This window comes from Vombatus ursinus, unplaced genomic scaffold (genome assembly GCF_900497805.2).
Source record: "Vombatus ursinus unplaced genomic scaffold, bare-nosed wombat genome assembly UNPS02014818.1, whole genome shotgun sequence".
NCBI classification, from domain to species: Eukaryota; Metazoa; Chordata; class Mammalia; order Diprotodontia; family Vombatidae; genus Vombatus; species Vombatus ursinus.
Window position 1 is genome coordinate 71,148,016 of NW_020954596.1, and position 18,424 is coordinate 71,166,439.

At 35.6% G+C, this 18,424-nt stretch overlaps 1 protein-coding gene across 1 annotated transcript in view; it reads right to left on the bottom strand.

Annotated features, from left to right (window-relative positions):
* Window positions 1-18,424, bottom strand: part of EPHA5 (EPH receptor A5) — a 458,275-nt gene that overhangs the window by 177,749 nt on the left and 262,102 nt on the right. The window contains exon 5 of the mRNA XM_027836299.1: window positions 14,681-15,016. Within this exon, the coding sequence (XP_027692100.1) occupies window positions 14,681-15,016 (336 nt within the window). The remainder of the gene's footprint in view (window positions 1-14,680; window positions 15,017-18,424) is intronic.

An 18,424-nucleotide genomic window follows, 5' to 3' on the forward strand; every position in this document is an offset into this window, starting at 1 on the left:
GTGTGTGTGTGTGTGTGTGTGTGTGTGTGTGTGTGTGTGTATGTGTGTACCCATCTGGCATTCTGGTGAAGCTCAAAGACCCCTTTTCAGAATAGTGGTTCATTATCTATATTCATATTTGAAGGAAATGCTAAATTTCAGATAGAAATTAGTGAAACTAAAGATGTAACTTTGTTTTCCTATAAAAGTTCACAGAACTTCTAAAATATATCCATGGACCCTTCGAGGTTAAACAACCCTGAAATAGAGACTGCTTGCAGAGATAACCAGAAAATTTTCTCATTAACGATAACTTCTACTTGAGAGAGTAGTTTTATGGGATGTACTCAAAGATGTCTTAAGTTTCTTTCCAACCCTTATCTTCTGGAGGCAATGGCTCTGCTTCTCCTTCAATTTAGGATTGTTTATTATCAAACAATCAACACACATTTGTTAAGTATCTTCTATGTCCAGATTCTATGCTACGCATTGAGGATGCAGATATAAAGGAAGAACAAGCCCTTCTCTCAAGGAGCTTATGTTAATTAGGCAACCCAGGCTAACTTCAAACTCATTTAGAGGAAATTGCAGAGGCATTTGAGATTTGCTCCCATCTCATAGTAAGAGCAGAATCATTTTCTCCTTTAGCCTTATGATATCAAAGTGTAAAAAAAATGGAATATTTCTTATTTCAATCAGTGGTGTACAAGAAGTAGACTGGGCAATGATGAAGGGCCACCTGACACAGTCTTGAGAAATGATCAATTTTTTTCTCTCTGATCAATTTTAAAAATACTTATTCAACATGCTTAAGTTTCAACTTTTCAAAATTGGGCAGATGAACAAACTTAATGCCAAGGTACTTTTCAAAAAGAACGAATAACTTTTCCTCTTCAATCATTTCCCTTTCTATATCCTCATTCTCCAAATGGTTAATAAAGTATGAAGGATGGAATATGTAATATGACTATGCTGCTGATGACAGAAAAATAATCTATGGAATTAATTCTTGCCTGATAATGAGATGTTTTCATCTTGAAATGGCATTTACAATTTCACTCAGGGTAAAATCATTTAAAAAACAGACACACACCCTATGAATTCATTGACTTTAGATAGGCAGAGATCACTAAAGCTGACAAGCTGGCATTGCTGGATTGATGGACCCTTTCATTTACATTTGGTTCACGCCATGAGCCTAAAGCAAATCATTGATGGCATAGATATCTAAGCAGCAATTTGCAATATAGGTCATATCCTGAGGCCTTCTACACATGAAGATTCAATAAGCTCTCCATTCCTTTCTTAGTAACGTAAGAAAATTTGTAATAAGGAAGATCAAGAAGCAGAATCTCAAAGCACATTTTGTTCGGTGCATATGTTTTTACATCTTTAACAAACCTCCCCATGTTCAGTTCATGTTCTGACAAACATGACAATTATGTTTTACTGCAGAACTAACAACCTACAAAGCATGCAATACAAACTGTTTTCAAATAATGTACCCTTGGAGCATCAATTAAACCAGGAGTCATATAGAAAATGAATCTGCCACTAACACTAGCAGAACTCAACCTGAAGAGAATTTTCTCCTTTCTTTTCTTGTCAATAATACCATAAACAGGGGTCATTAGCACAATGCAATTGATTATACTTATATTAAAACAATCCACAAAGCAAGGGCATTTAACAAACAACAAGGATGATGGCAGAATGGGAAACAATCTTTTTTTATAGAAATGTAAATGTATACAATTCACTTAAGTGAATTTAAGTGAATCTATGATGGCCTTACGTATGTGAGAATGACAAATTAAAACAAAGAAAGTCAATAAGTAAACTAGACTAGATATAAATACAACTAAAGATTAAAACTATATTGATACTTCTGTGCCTTTGCTAAAAATCAGGATTGACTTTAATTTCTCCTGAGCACAGCATAAAGGAAGCCCAGCTGAGCTGCGAGAGCAAGAAAGCAGTAGCTGTAGCCAATAGCCCTGACAAGCATACTAGCCTTTCTCCTCTTCTGGAATTTCCTGAAGTATGTTCATATCTTTCACTGTTCATATTTGGAAATTAATCCTCATCTCATTGTCTTTATAGAAAAGTAAAGTGATGAGAGGGAGAAGACTTGGGGGGGAAGACAGGAATTAGACAACAAAGAAAAGATGTTATTCTAATAGAGCAGTATAAAAGTGAAAGGTCCCCCCCTGCTGTGTGAGTGGCCCCCTTGGGAGTTTTGAAGGGAAGCCATACAGTTACTACACTGCAAGAACTCTTAGACATGGAAAAAGTTAAAAGTATTTATCCATGATTTCTCTCATAAAGGAAGCAAAAGGCAAATGTTTGACAACAGTTAATGAACCATTTCCTTTCTCTTAAAGTATGTATGTATTAGAGATCACAGAACCTTCAAAAAAAAACACGAGAATTATGGCGATTACTCCACCTTGCCATCCATAAAATAGTCTGATTGAAATTAAATTCTATCTAAACAACAACAGCAACTGCAGGGAGTGAAAGCTTATACTGTGGTTCAGCAGGAGTCTCCTGTATATGTTGCCATGGCGACTGCCAATATTCTGTGTATAGGTGATTTGCTGACACCCCTTCTAGGGATAGGCATCAGCATCAGATACTGACCTTCCAAGTTCACTAGCACTGCTATTTAAAACTAAACAATATAACTTTAAAATAGATCTGGTTCAGATGCCCTTTATGATGAGTAGGTTGTTTTTTTTTGTTTTGTTTTGTTTTGTTTTTACACTGCTGTAGATTGGACAGTTCTGCTGCTGGAAGAGAAAAACTTGATGATATTTTAAAGACTAATTGTCACTATTTTCAAATGAAATTGTTTAGTGTCTTTGGGTACCCTACCAAAGAGATTTCACCACTTCCATGCTGTGTTTACTTCAGCAGGGACACACTTTAGTGGAGTATATGAAAGAATTGAATGAACTCAGATCTATCATTGTGCTAAGGGCAACTAGGTGGTGCAAGAGAGATAGAGTGTCAGACTTGGAGTCAGAAATATCTGAATTTGATTCTGTCTCAGATACTTACTAGATTAGATGTGTGATTCTGAGCATGTAACTTAACCTGTCTCATCTTACCTTCTTCACTGTAAACTGGATATAATAATAGCATTTACCTCAGAGGGCTGTTGCATAGATAAAATGAAATAAACTATGTATAGTGTTCTCTAAACTTTAAAGAGCTATATGAATGTTAGTTATTATTTATTATTGTTGATATTATTGTTATTAGCCTAGAAGTATATCATTGTGAGGAAAACCTCTAAAAGAGGGACAAATGGAACATTAAAGGATTATTTTGGCTGAATTTATCTCATGGATATCCTAGTGGTGGAAGGTACAATTAGTAGAGGACTTTAAGCAAGGAGCAGAGGTAGACATCAGGCAGATAGGAGAGCCCTGCACCTAAGCAGCTAGGGATTATAGCACAATGCTCACTAGGTTTTCCATGAGGTATGTTTCTGGTAATGCACCCCTGGTCATCTGGTTTGGCAGTTCTAGTCATTTTGCCATTGAGACACAAGAAAGAAGATTTTATGGAAGGTGGGAAACTCTCAAAAGAACTTAAATTGGGTGCTATCTGGGGAACTTAAAGTTAGCTGGTGGCACAGTGTTAGACCTGGAGTCAAAGGGATGAGTTCAAATTCAGTTTCAGATATTTAACTATCTGTAGGACCCTGAGCAATTCCCTAACCTCTGTTTGCTTCATTTTATTCAACTCTAAAATAAGGAATATAATATCACCTACCTCATAGGGTTGTTAGGATCAAATGAGATAATAAAGGTAAAAAGCACTTAGCATACTCTCCTGAACATAATAAGCACTATGTAAATATGTATTATTTGTCCCACACCATTAGCTTCTCTTCCATAGAATCCAACCCCTTCTTATCAATAGAAGGGCTAAATGGATTTTCTAAGAATGGTGGTAAAAGAAGAGTCATCCTAATTTCCTGGTAATGAAAATATCAATAGACTAGAGAGAGAAAGGACGGAAAGTTCTAAAAGTATGAAGAAAGCAACTTGTCATTTTGGCCACGGGTTCAATTTCCACCTATGACATATACTGACAACATGTCTTGGGGTCCTTCACCCTAGGAAATATTTAACCTTCTTCTAGCAACTTATTTCAAAGTTGAAGGGAAATAATGAATTATGTTGTCAGAAGAAGGTTCTTCTTCTTGGAGTTCCCAGTACCAATGCAAAAAGAGGCCTAGTCCTTGTCCCCTATACCATTTAAAAACATGTAAACTTTTCTACCATGATGTGAAAAATTGTTAAACCCACAAAGCACTTGACATGTGTGGTGATTGTTATAAGAGCGCTTATCTATGATTAATATAAATTATTAAGGAGATAACAGTTTCCCTCTAATGTACCTCAGAAGTAAGGAATGTCTCAATCAATGGAGACTTTATAGAGTATAATCAACATTTGAACTAAACTTTTAAAGTAATTCATATAAATGTACATGAATTATTGAATTGTGAATGGTTCATACTTTGAAGAAGACTATTTCTATTTGCATGTATTAAACAATTTGATGCTGCTTTCCTTGCTCCCACTCCCACTGGTGGATGAATATCCTGTCAGGGTTATAGTGGTAATGCAAAGGGTTAGGGATTCTAGAATTATTGTTTATGAAGTCCCATAGCTATACTCCCTATTGATCAGCAGCCAGATTGAATTAGCTTTTAGAAAAGCCCTTTACTAAAAATTATCAATTATTATAAGAATTCAAGACTGTCAAATTCATAGTTAACTCTCCCCTCAAACACAAAAGTTCTCAGGGAAGACAGGGCTTAAATGTAGAAAGCAAGTGTATCCAGAGGGTAGACTCACAGCTCCTGGTTATTAGAAGTTCCTTGGTGAGTCATCATAAAGTTCTTTTTTTTTCCATTGCTCTTTGCATAAGTGTATTTGGATTTTTTTTTTCCAGAATGGAGGTATCCCATGATTCCTAAACATATAGCATCACATATAGAATACTGATATTAAGAGATGGGCTTTTGTGACAAGTCCTCTGGGACTGATGAGGATGGAAGCCCCCCTCAAAAAGGAAACCCCCTCTCCCTCCACCTTCCCACATGGCCAAATCTCTGGAGTTCACTGGAGGCTATAATGCCTTCAACAGCCCTTCATCGAGGCCACGCCCAACCTCCCAATTATTTGCCACCATTGTCTTACCTCCCTAAGGCCCCAAGCCACCCCCACCTCCAATTCCAGCCAGACTCCACCCTCCCTTGCCCAAGAGGTCCAGGTCCCTGGCATTCTACCACCTCAGAGTCCTCCCAGACTAGTTGGCCACTCCCAGATCCCTCCCACAGTCCTTTCCCCCCCACCCCCCACATACAACTTTTAAAATCCAGCCACTGCTCAGATTCCCACAATCTAGCCAATAGCTCACAGGGCTCAGATTCCTAAGAGTTTATCCAAAAGCTCTGTTCTTAAAAGGTGGTATGCTGGTAAATGTTTAATAACAAGCTCCGAGAAAAGAAAATGTACCCACAAGATACTTTGAAATCTAACATTTTCTCCATCATTTTCTTACATCCAGATAATCAACAAATCAATAAATAAAAGTCTGATTTGTAGCATTTGCCAGTTTCTGACGTATAAATGATCACACTGAAAATTTAACAATCAGCTCACAAACCAGTTCTAAATGCCTTCAGGACACCCCTGTAGCCTTAGATGTAGCTCTCTGCTGGGATCTGAGGGTTAGTGTCCTTGTAAAGTCTGGAAACTACCTTTCCTCAATCTAACTTGTTTTTCCCATGCATTTAAGTTCCTGATATTGCCTAATGCTATCAGCCACTGTTGGTCCAGGGATACTTCTAATAACTCCCATGGTAACTTCATAACTTCCAAGCCTCTCAAGTTCAAATGATCATCACCTGGTCAATAGAAAAGGGTGAATGAAGAGAGAAAACCAACCTCCTCCACAAGGACAATTCTCCCTGTGAAGCATTTCACTGCTAGATTTCATCACTACTAGATTGTTCTGCTGATGAACTTCCTGTTATACACTTAGACTGAGAGGAGGTGTGTCTGATTTCTTTTTTCAATTAGTCATATGATATTTCCTACGTGACTCCATCTGTCTTCATTCAATGTTCAGAGCACTTTATTCTTCTAAAACTAATTAAGAACTAGTTTACTCATGTTTTACTAATTGATTGATTCATTTGAGCAATTTGGGTTTTCTGTGAGTACATTAATTGGCATGAATTAATGATTTTTCAAAGTCAGCATCAGCCAAAACCAAACCAAACCAAAACTAAAAACAACAACAAACACCCCAAATAAATTAAATGATGAAGATTACAGAGGGATCAATAACAAGAACTATCCAATTACAAGCTTAGTCCTACTAAAGGTATTGTCTTAAAGGTCTTTTTGTTGAATTCCACCATTTAACAGTGAGATAAAGTGACTTGCCTAAGATGAGCAAGTAGTACACCCAGGATCCAAACCCACATCCTCTGGGTTTCTACCCCAGAATACTCTTTTCACTATGCTACATTGACTCCAAGGGATAGTAACATATATTACCTGAATGTAAAACAAGCATCTTAAGCAATAGGAAACCAGGTTTAGAACATTGAGTCATTGATGCACATCCACTAATAATTTATATAACTAAATTATCATTGCCACAACAACACTTATTTTCTACTCTACTTCTCCCACATAAATTAAATGCATATGGTGGTATCGCATCTCCCAACAAGACTCACACTCTTTTCCTCCTGTGCTTTGTGGTCCCTTCAATATACATCATTTCTCTCTCATTGTCCCATTCTGCCATTGCACATTTTTTTCAAACCACAAATGAGAAGAAGTTCAATGCAAAGCAATGGCTCTGCATTCTATGAAATTGATACTAAAGACATAATCACTGGAAAATTAAGGTTTACATATTTGCTCCAGGAAACTTACAGCAGTTATCTTCTGTTACCTATACGATCAGGGATTCTTTCAAAGGATTCTCCTTTAGCTCGTCCCCCCCCACTTTTTTTTTCCAGCATGGGGTTGTATGTATTGCCATGTATAAAGTCGGAATGGTCTATTGTTCCAACTCTTCCCCTCTTAGAATCTCACATTGTTAGAAATATTATACAAAGGTATTTATTTTGAAACATAGCCTGTGAAACCCAGGAACTGGTCCCTGTGTAGTTCACTGTCTGTCTAGAAATGAACAAAGTAGGGATGTTATATAGAAAAAAATACAAAACATAAACCCCAACAACCTTGAAATATGTATCTTCCCATTTTTCTTCATATAATTATTCCATCTCTCCTCTCTCTTTGTACCTATGCCTATAATGTCCTCCCTCCTTCCTTGTACCTCTCAGAATCTTGATTTCCTATAAGACTTTACTCAAAATTCCATCTTTCACAAAAAGGCCTTTTTTGGTGCACTTAACATCTAGTGTTTCACACTAAGGTTACATTCTATCTACCATGCATGTATATGCCAATTTAACCACATGTTATTTCACTCAGTAGAATGTAAGCTCCGTGAGAGCAGTAACTAATTTTCTTTGTATATGCCACCCTTCTTCTAGGTCTTTCAGGTAGTTCAAGCATTCTTAAATGATCTCTCCTTAATCTATTTTCCATGACAGTTATTTTTTCCAGTGAGATATTTCACATTTTCTTATATTTTTCCAATTATTTTGATTTTGTTTTATTTCTTGGTCTCTCAGGGAGTATTTTCTTCCATCACTCTTATGTCTTTTCCTAATTTTTTCTTCTTCCTCTATTATTTGATTTTAAAAAATTCATTTTGAGCTCTTCCAGGAATTCTTATGGGGTTTATACCCAATCATTTTTTTTTCTTGTGGCTTTGCTTATAGTTGCTTTGGCACTGCTGTCTTCTGGGTTTTTATCTTGAGCTGTTCTGTCATAATAATAACTTGTTATGGTCAGGTTTTTTTGCTCATTTTCTAGCCTATTTCTTTATTTTAACTTTATGTTAAAGTTGGAAAGTTTTCTTCAGGTCAACGGGACATTGTTCCAAGTTTCAAGCCTTTCATGCTGCTGTTTTCAGAGCTAGCTCTGGGGGTCTATAGGTTTTCATTGTTTCCAGGGTGGAATGATCTAAGGAGCAGTGTGGTCACTGCTCTTCTGCCCCGTTCTCTGGTCCTTATCTAGGAAAAGACTTTATTACCTGTAGCTCCTAGCACTATAATTGCTCATGACTCTGGGACTATAACAGGTCTGATCTACTGCATTCAGAATTGCTAGTGCTCTCCTCTCTGTTGAAATTGAGATCAGAGTCCTGACTCCCCCATGAGTGACCTTAACCATTCTTCTTGGCCTTAGAACCACAATCAGGGCTCCTGCTCCACTATGACCATAAACATTATCACTCATTTTGGCCCTTGGATTGTGACTTGGAAGGTGGTATGGGTATTGCAACGGATTACTGAACCCCATGCCAGCAAAGAGTTCTCTACAATCTCCTTCGGATCAGTTGTTGTTGGACACCCCCACCCCTCCACTATCCATGGCTTGAGAGCTCCCAAAACTGCTGTAGCCACCAATGCAGCATCCTGGTTTAGTTATTGCATCAAAGTAATATCATGTTTATATTTGTGTACATGTATACAATGATATGTTTGCATGTGAACATATGCACTTGTACTTCTCAGTGCCCCAGGCAACTCTTCAGAGCTATAAATGTTAGAGAAGGTGATGATCTTCTTTGGAAGAAGTTCCTCAGCAGGTTCTCCCTTACACTGGTGAAATCTTGGTTCTGATCCAAGAGTAAAAAGATTTTGGCATATAATATTATTCTTTTTTCTCATATTAATGTGGAATTTTAAATGAAACATGCCACATACTGTGTTTGATTATTCTTTAAAATATCATAGAATTACAGAATCTGTGGACTGGTAGGTGCTAAGGTATCTAATTCCTCCTATATCTGACCAAGAGTTCCTTTATAGTATCTCCATTAAGTGGCCATCTAGCATCTTTTTGAAGAATTCTAGTGAGGAAGAACAAAGTATGTCTCAATGAATCCCATTCCTCTAATTCTTTGGGAGCTTTTCCTTACATTAAACCTGAATCATCTTCACAGAAACTCCTATTTCTATTCTCTTCTGATGAATAATGTTGTCATTTTATTTTTTTAAATACTGTATAGCCATCTGTAGACTCTAGAATCTAGCTTCTTATATAGTTTCATGAATGAGTAATGTGTTTTTGAGTGCATGCATGTATACACATACATCTTTAATATTCTCTCTCTTTCTCTCGCTCTCTCTCTCTCTCTCTTTCTCTCTGTCTCTCTCCCCAATTCCTAAATACAAATAAGTGGCCTATCTTCTACATCTCCTTGTGTCCAGACATGAAAATATACTCATTTAATTCAAATGATCTTCATATTGCACATCTTCTAGAACTCTTATCATCCAAATTTCCCTTTTCTATACATCCATGCTCCAGGTGGTCCATTTATTTTGCTAAAATGTGCTACTTTGAACTGAACACATAGCTCCATCTGTGGCCTGACTTAAATCTACTAAAACTGGAACATCACCTCCCTAGTTCTGGATTCTATGACTCTTTCTTAATGCAGCCTAATATCACATTAACTTTCTTGACTTCCATATCATAGTGTTGACTCATATTGAGCTTGCAATTTAATAAAACCCACAGATTTTTCTTAGGTGAGCTCTTATTTAACCATGCTCTGTCAATTTATACTGATGAAATAGATCTCTTAAAACATACAGGACTATACATTTATCCTTATCAAGATTAAGATTTAACCCAATGTTCTAACCTGACTTTTTCTTTTATTGTGTTCCCTATTTCTTACGGCTTTGTTGTCATCTAAAAATTTGCTAAATATGCCATTCTCCTAATTAATGATGAAAGTGTTAAACAGTATAGGACCATGAGGAAATTGCACTGTGGCTTTCACTCAAAATTTCCAAAGACCAACCTCTTGATGTTCCATTATTCAAATACTTCTGATTCTATGTAATAATAATAATAATAACAAAATGATAACATCTAATAATAACTAACATTTATATAGTGATTACTATGTTCCAGGCATATTCTATGCTAAGTTCTTTGTTCTATGCTAAGTGTTTTGCAATTATTATCTTATTTGATCCTCACAATAACCTTGAGAGGTAGGTGCTGTTATTATCCCCATTTTATAGATGAGAAAACAGAGGTTAAATGTCTTGACCAGGTTCACACAACTAATATATGTCTGAGGCCATGTTTGAACTTTGTTCTCCCTGACTCCAGGCACCACACTTTATCTTCTGAAATAACTACTGCCCACCTAACTGTGTCCATATCTCCCCATCTTATTCTAAAAGCATAGATTGAGAGACTGGAACTAAATCTTAAGGGTAGGTATTATTCTTCTCCTTTGTTAGAGGCAGATACTATTTATGTTCATATAATTGTTTATTTTGTCTGTGTTCATTTATCATTGTGTGTCTTAATCTGAAAAAAAAATCTTCAAAAAGACTTCAGGGAGCCTTCACTCTTTTCTCAGGGAGGCTACATTTTTAGGGAACAACAACAACAACAACAGCAATAACAACAAACTCTAGCACTTTGTTTTCCCTCACAATTTGTAGTTCAAATTAATATGAAATCACATGCAAAAACTGCCATTTGTATTCAGTCAGTTTTTCACAAAAGTAAGATGTCAGACTCTGTAATGATATCATGGAGGGGGAAATGCTTTAAATACTGTATAAACATCCATAAATTAATCATTTAATCACTCACCCTCGGCAGGAAATCATTATTACATTTTATAGGCTGATCAGCTAGGGTTTGCTAATCAATTCCTGCTCCCACTTTAATGCAATATTTTTCATCTTGCACACAGAACCATCTATTCCTCTTCTTGTACTTTCAAATCTAATTTTGAACCTATACTGTTCACACATGCCTTGCTATCAGGAGGGAAAATCATATTAACCTGAAAATGCTAGCCCAAATACTATTGCCAGCTAACAAATTAAAACGAAGTACTTGAGAAAGAAACAATGCCCCCCACACCAACCAGGAAACAATACTTAATGATATCTGAAACCAACGACATATATTTCCACCAAAAATGATATAGACACAAAAAAAATCTGGTATGGGTAACTTTTTTTCAACTTGCACTTTTTTTTTGTTTTTCTTTGGTTCTGAAATGAAAAAGAAAAAAAATAAAGAAATAGTGTAATAGTGTAATAGTAATACTCATCACTGTAATAGTGATGAGTAATTAGCCATTAGAGCAGAATTAATTTTGACAGCAATATTCCATATATATGTATTTGTATACATATATGTATATGTGTGTATATGTGTATATATACATGTAATATGTATATATACATATGTATGTGTGTACATGTTTATATATGTATATATATGTGTGTATACACACACATATGTTGTTCATTTGAGGTGAATTAGGCAGCCATTTGGGATAGCTGAACTCTGAGAAAGTTTTTTGTGTTAGGTCTCTCTTGTCAGTAGGTTTTTCATGCAAACTAGAGTGGGAATACTAGAGTTTTGCCTCGGGGCTCCAAAATTTAGAAAATACTTATACTAGTTAGTAATGAGTATCCTGTACATTACCAGATCCCATTGCTCTGTTCAGAGAATACAATCTCTATACATGGAGGATCCTGGGGAGTTGCTTCTTGGAGAATAATGATGAAAGGCAGTTCCTTACATACTAGGAAGCATACTTCACTATTATGTAACTGGAATTCTATAGATATTCCGTAATTAGTTCATTTAAAGTCCTCACATTATAGTAACAATAAGAAGACACTATGTCGCTCACTTCTTTGATTCACTGCTGTCCAACATGTAAGTTAACCTCCTCTAGAAGAGGGCTTCATTGTTTCCCTGGGCTTCCTCAGACTAGGAGTAATATCCTCGGATCCCCTCACTCCTTTCCCCATTTCTGCACTCCAACTTCCCTCCACACTGAATTTCTTTTAAAAAATTGGTTTGGTTCAGAGGCTACCTGACCTACTTATAATGTGAAGTTTTCCCTAGCGCTTTATGAAGCTTGTTCCCTGGACCAAAAAAACAAAAAAAATAAAACAAAACAAAAAAACGGTTACAGCTTCTGATATATTTATCCTAAGAAATTTGAAACCTAAAGCCAACAAAACCATATCGTACATTTTTATAATTAAATAGTGGTAAACATATATGGTACAGTGGGACAATACCACTGAATTTGGATATCAGATGCTCAAGGTTCAAATCTATGAACTTTCGAGTCTTGTATAACTCACTTAAGTTTTCTAGTTTTGGGTTTCCATACTACAAAAAAAAAGTGTGACTAAATAGTCTTTGAGATTCCTTACAACCCAATACCTATGATTCTGTGCTCCCCTAAGGAGCAATGTAGTTAGTGGCTACAGAAATGCAACTGGAGTCAAGCAAGGCTGGTTTTAGGACCTGCCTCTTCTCCTCACTGGCTAATACCCCAGGGGAAGTCACTTAATGTTTTCAGATAACTATTTGGTGGGGAGGGGGAAAAGAGAGGAGGAAACAAGCATTTATTATATGTCCAACTCATGCTAAGTACTATGGTAAATGATTTACAAATATTTGATTCTCACAATAACCCTGTGAGGTAGGTACATAGCTTATATTATCTGGGTTTTGACTTACCTGGAGTTTTCTAAAATGATTAAGTCATAGGTTCAGAAATAAAAAAATCCAAATGATAGCTATATCCTGATCAGCTAGATGAACATTCTAACTTTTCTTGCTTAAATAAATCTTGGGGTTGAAGAGCACAAACTTCGGGATCTGGATATGCCATTGAAAATGAAATCAAATGTGATTTAATCAAATCTGCTGCTCAAATATTAATCAAATCTGCTACTGAAATGAACAAATAATATTCCCCACATCCAGGTTGTTTAAAAAAAAAATTTTCAAAAAGTAGATATATCAGAAGAAGAAGAAGGAGAAAGAGAAGAAGAAAGAGGAGAAGAAGAAAAAGGAGAAGGAGGAGGAGAAAGAAAGAGAAGGAGAAGAATTTATAGAATATTTTTCCCTTCCATTGTGGAAAGTGAATTTTCTACATTATTACTGGTAAACTCAAATGGAATTCAAAATTGGACTTGGAATTTTTATAAAATTAACAATGAATCACAGACTATTTAGTTTTCTAGTGTTCTTATCAGGACAGGTACTTGATGACAATGGCAGCTCAGAATATAGAAGGAGTTGTCTTTTTGTGTGTTTGTGCATCCTATCCTTATTTATGCCTGTTGACAACCTGACCATTGCAGAATAAAATTAAGGGGAAGAAATAGCTAAACCATACAATTTGGAGACACATACATTGTTTTTTCCAGTTAGAATGAAAAAAAAAAAACTAGCTGCATAATAGAGAAGGTAAATCCTATGAAGCAAAGAACAGCTGCTGTGCGGAATCAAATAGGTGCCTTCACAGTTGTCATTTGACATCATCTTTGCTACTCTTACAAGCTTGCTTTAATTACATCAATCAGAAGTAAGTGAGCACTCAGGATTTTCTTTTCTTCAAGAGAGAGCGACATGGTTTACCTGACATATCCAAACTAACTTCCCTAGTGATTTTAAAACCTCAAACATAGGTTAATATTATGCCAACTAAACATGGTGTTGCTCAGTCAAACATTCTTATGTTTCATGAACAGTCATGGGATCCTTTTCCAGACCAATGAGAGATTGAAAGGCTAAATACTAGAAATGGAATGAGGGAGTTCTTTAAGAATGAGGAGAGTTGGGGGCCATAATTCTTTAGTCCCTTGAAATTCTGTCTTAATAAACTGTTTTAGACAACAATCAACCAAAAACAAACATAAAGGTAACACTATTTAACATATTTTGTGTGTAACTCTGTATAGGTTGGGATGAATGAATGCACATTATCTGATCTACCTCTTCTTACTAAAAGAAAGAAGCCCTTAAATAAACCTTTCACTTATGAAAAGAAGTGAAAAAGAAAGTAAAGGCATAACAGTTGTAGGAGTAACTCGAATACCATTTCCTACTTAACAAAATAAGGGGGAGGTATATTTTTTGAGATTTGTGTATTAGTTCAGTCATCTTAATTTCCAGAAAGGGTTTCGGTAAAGAAAAGATTTTTACATACAACTCATTTTATAATTAAAAAAACAACAGCAACAAAAAGGAAATGTTAAAATGTAAATAAAGTGGAACTAATGTGCAAAACAAGGTCCCCTACATTTTATAGCTCTCCAGCAAATGCCTAATTAACAAAAGCAAAAAAGACAAACTATTACTTCAACATGGAGTAAGCTGCCAGTTTTTGCCATTCACATTTCATTGGGTGAAAAAAAATGCCTGAAATCAAAACACTGTCATGAATATTTTAAAGAAAGAATTTTAAAAGTGGGAAAGAAAAACAAAATAAAACAAAGTTCCTTGCCTCATCTCATGTGATTGTTGGTGCTGGGGGATTTAGTATATGAGATTGCAGAACTCACAGAAAACACTAGAAAGTATGTGATGGTTTAGGCCTGAGCAGCCTATTAGCCTGTGCTTGAAAGCCCTCTTCCCGAATCAAGGCAGAGTACCGCAGCACAAAGAAGTATAACAGAATTGGGGCCTGGGGCACCTCATGATTTGGGAGTTCCACTTACCTGCTTGATTTGTGGTTACATTTACAGACACATACTGCCGGGTTCCTGGGCTCAAGTCGGATACTCCATTCACTGCCTCAATCTCAAAGGTATAGTTTGTGTGAGCGAGGAGATCCACCATCATGACAGAGGTGTTTTTCAGGCCGATTTGACGGGGGAGGTACCTGACATGACCGCCACACTCCTCACACACACCTGCATGGGAGTTGCACTTCTTGCATGCAATATAATATGACACATCTTTCCTTCCACCAGTGTCAGCAGGAGGAATCCATTCCAGAAAGACACTAGTTTCGTTAACATTTGAGATGGCATTCCGAGGAGCTGAGGGGGGTCCTGGTTTGCAAAGTAAAGTGAGAAAAACATATTTTAAGATGATATTGTTATGCATTCCTCATCCCACCATTCCCTGGGCTGAAGAAATATATAATGTGTTTTATTTAAGTAGGAAGAAAATAATAGTCAATTTGTAATGAAACCTGAAGTCCTTCATTAGAGGGAGAGGTGCATTAGTATTAGTGGATTTTATGTCTCTTTTGAAATAAATGCTTTTTCTTGAAATATATTTCTTGTTGAATAAAAGTAAGGTTTATTTTATTATAAATTATTGAATAAGATAGTCAATAATGTTTAGGTTTTACTTACATGTGTATGCATATGTGTGCATGTGTGTGTGTGTGTATGTCTGTGTGTGAGTGTGTGCAGATACTGAACATTTAAATCCTTCTCTTCAGGCCTCAACATATAATTTCTCTTTGCTACTAGTTCCTACCAGTCTGGGGAGTGAAGGCCAAGTGCAAATGGAAACCCCCTTTTTTTTTTTTTTAGTTGTAGTCCTAGTTGTAGTCAAATCACATAGTTGGCAGAAACATTTCACACATACTTCAAAATATATTCCATCTTCTCATGCCAAATCACATACAGTATTTTTAAACCTTCCCTCGTTCTGTCAAGAAAGCACCAAGTTTTAAGAGACTGATCAAACATTACTATCTGTAATAACATTTCTTCTCTTGATACTCCTTTAATGTCATAATTCTGTAATTTATAGATTGTAATTTGTTAAGTATATGGGGATCATGAAACAGAAAACAATGATAGAAAATTCCAGAACATTTTTTTCTAATAGGAAATAGTTATTTTTTAAAAAAATACACAACTGTTTAATGTCTAGAGAGATAGCATAACAAACTTCTTCTCAAGAACATCAAAACAGTCAGATGAAAAAATATGTCTCAGACCTCACAACCCAAATCCCCAAAAGGCCTCCAAATTGACTTCCCTACCTTCTCATCTAAGTCGTCAATTTTTCTATTGAAGTTGAAATGAAAATATCATTACATAAGAAATAAATTCACTTTTTTTGTCCCAATAAGGAACACCTTATCTTAATGAAATACTGGAATTCTGATGCCAATAATGAAATCAGCACAACACTGGAAATTGCTCAATGCTTTTGCAGATATGAGGTGGGGTGGGGGAGGAATATTCTATTCTGTAAATTACTGTGACTAATTTGAGATGAAAAATCAGCATATTGAAAATAATGGATTTTGAATTACATAGCAACCTAAATACATAGCTGAATTCCTAACAGAGATGTCTAACTTTTGACAGAAATGAAATGATCACATAGTTAGGAATTCACAAAGGGGACATTAGAATTGTGTCTTTTTTTTCAGACACTCAGAGAGGAAACTTTTACTGAAATGAAATAACGTAAAGTATGATAAAGTGTTGTACCATACTTTACATTATTTCATTTCAGTAAAAGGTGCAAAGTAACATGAAATCATGAATAGATTACTATACTTATACTCAAGAGCCCTACTGTGTAGTCTTAACCATTATTTTTATTATTTGGGTTATCATACATGAGTCACTTAACTTTTCTGAGCCTCAGTTTCCTCACCTATAATATGGAGACTAGTATTGACATTATATTTCTGCAAGCATTAAATTAAATAACATATGGAAGATATTTTGCAAAGTTTAAAGGACTATAATTATGTCACAACTTCAAAGGGTCAGTTTTTTCATCTGCAAACTGCAGATGCTAAAATATGAACTATCCCTACAACAGGGTTATTGTAAGAAATTCACCTTGAAACTTAATGGGTTATATAAATATAATTTATTAGTATTAACATATATCAAGAAGCTTATGAAAGTCATAGACTAATTTTCTTACTATATACTTTCTCTGTTACAAATCTAAAAATATCAATTAATTGTGACTATTTGGAAGCATATTTAAGGTAGAGGTAAAATAAGAGAGGAAAGATGCATATTGTTCAAAGCTTTATTTATGCAGTACTACCTTTTAAGAACCACATAAGTAAAACACTAACACCTCTGAAAAGCAGCACCACACTTTAAAAAAAGCCTTCTATTTTAACCCCTCTTGATACTAACAAACACACACACACAAGCATTCCAGCAGAAAGACAGCATTTGTGGCAATGGCTATATGAGTTTGCAGGATGATTTGACTTGATTATCCAGCTTTCTAAAGGATAGGCAGGAAAGGGGAGAATCGCACTTTCTGATTGAACTATCATATTTTTTTTTCCTCCTCTATCAATTAGAGATACTAGAATAAGGTATGTAATTTGTAAAATTTAATTTTAAAACTGTATTCAAAATATTTGAGTGTCTTTTTTATGGGGAAGCACGCATTCAAATGAAATACTGAGTGTAGAAAATATTCTTTTGGAATAAGAAACGTGCACCAAAGCCTATTTTTTCTCTTGCTGTGCCCTTCTCAAACCCTTAACACTCCTGTGAGTACAAAAATGCCTTTGAAGTCAATGTAAGTGTTATACTCAAGCTCAACTCTGAAGCAGCAAGATAAAAAATGGACTCAGACTAATGTTGAAGAATCATGTAATGGCATTCTGTTGTTACTAAGTATGCATATTGGAGGATACAGATGAAGAAGTGGGGCTGAAAAATGTGTTCCTGAAGAACTATCAATTTGATTCTTCCTTTTTTCCTGCATTTTCTCACTTCTTAAATAAAATAAGGCCTAAAGTTGGTGCCATGAATTTAAATTTTATAAAGCCAAGCAGAGCATAACATTTAAGATTCTCATATGAACATTTATCAATCCATCTGCTTGTGGGAAACATATGCATTATATGTATCACTCAGAAAGCAACTGAAAACAGAGTCACACGGCCATATATACATATTATTATATAGGATTAACAGTACACCATATCAGAATTTTGAGCAGTGGAGACAAATGAATATTCCTTTGGGGGAAAAAGGATGGAAAATTTACATAGTCAGAGAGGTTAGCAATACTATGTTTATGTCTCTGGACTCTGGTTCTAGAACTATCAATCACCAATCCTCTGCCCTTCTTTCCCTTATCACAATCCCCAGATCAGAGGCATACCACCTTCTGTTTGAGGAACCTGAGAATGTCTACATGTGTGAAATTGTATAGAGGATTAATGGAGCTATAAAGATAACTCAAGCCAGACTCCCTTCTCTTGTGTTTCCTTCCCTTCCCCCAAGTACTTTTGCTTCAAGTATCTGAGAATTTAAAATTCAACAAACATTTGTTGAATTGAATTGTGTTCAAACTAAAACACATGAGCCAGTACTAAAGGACAGAATTCTATGAAATATTTTATACATTTATCTGACCTAAAACTCCTAGATATACTCATGTTCTCAACTACTTCAAATTCAATAGAATTATCCTTCATGACACTAAGATATCAACATGATTGG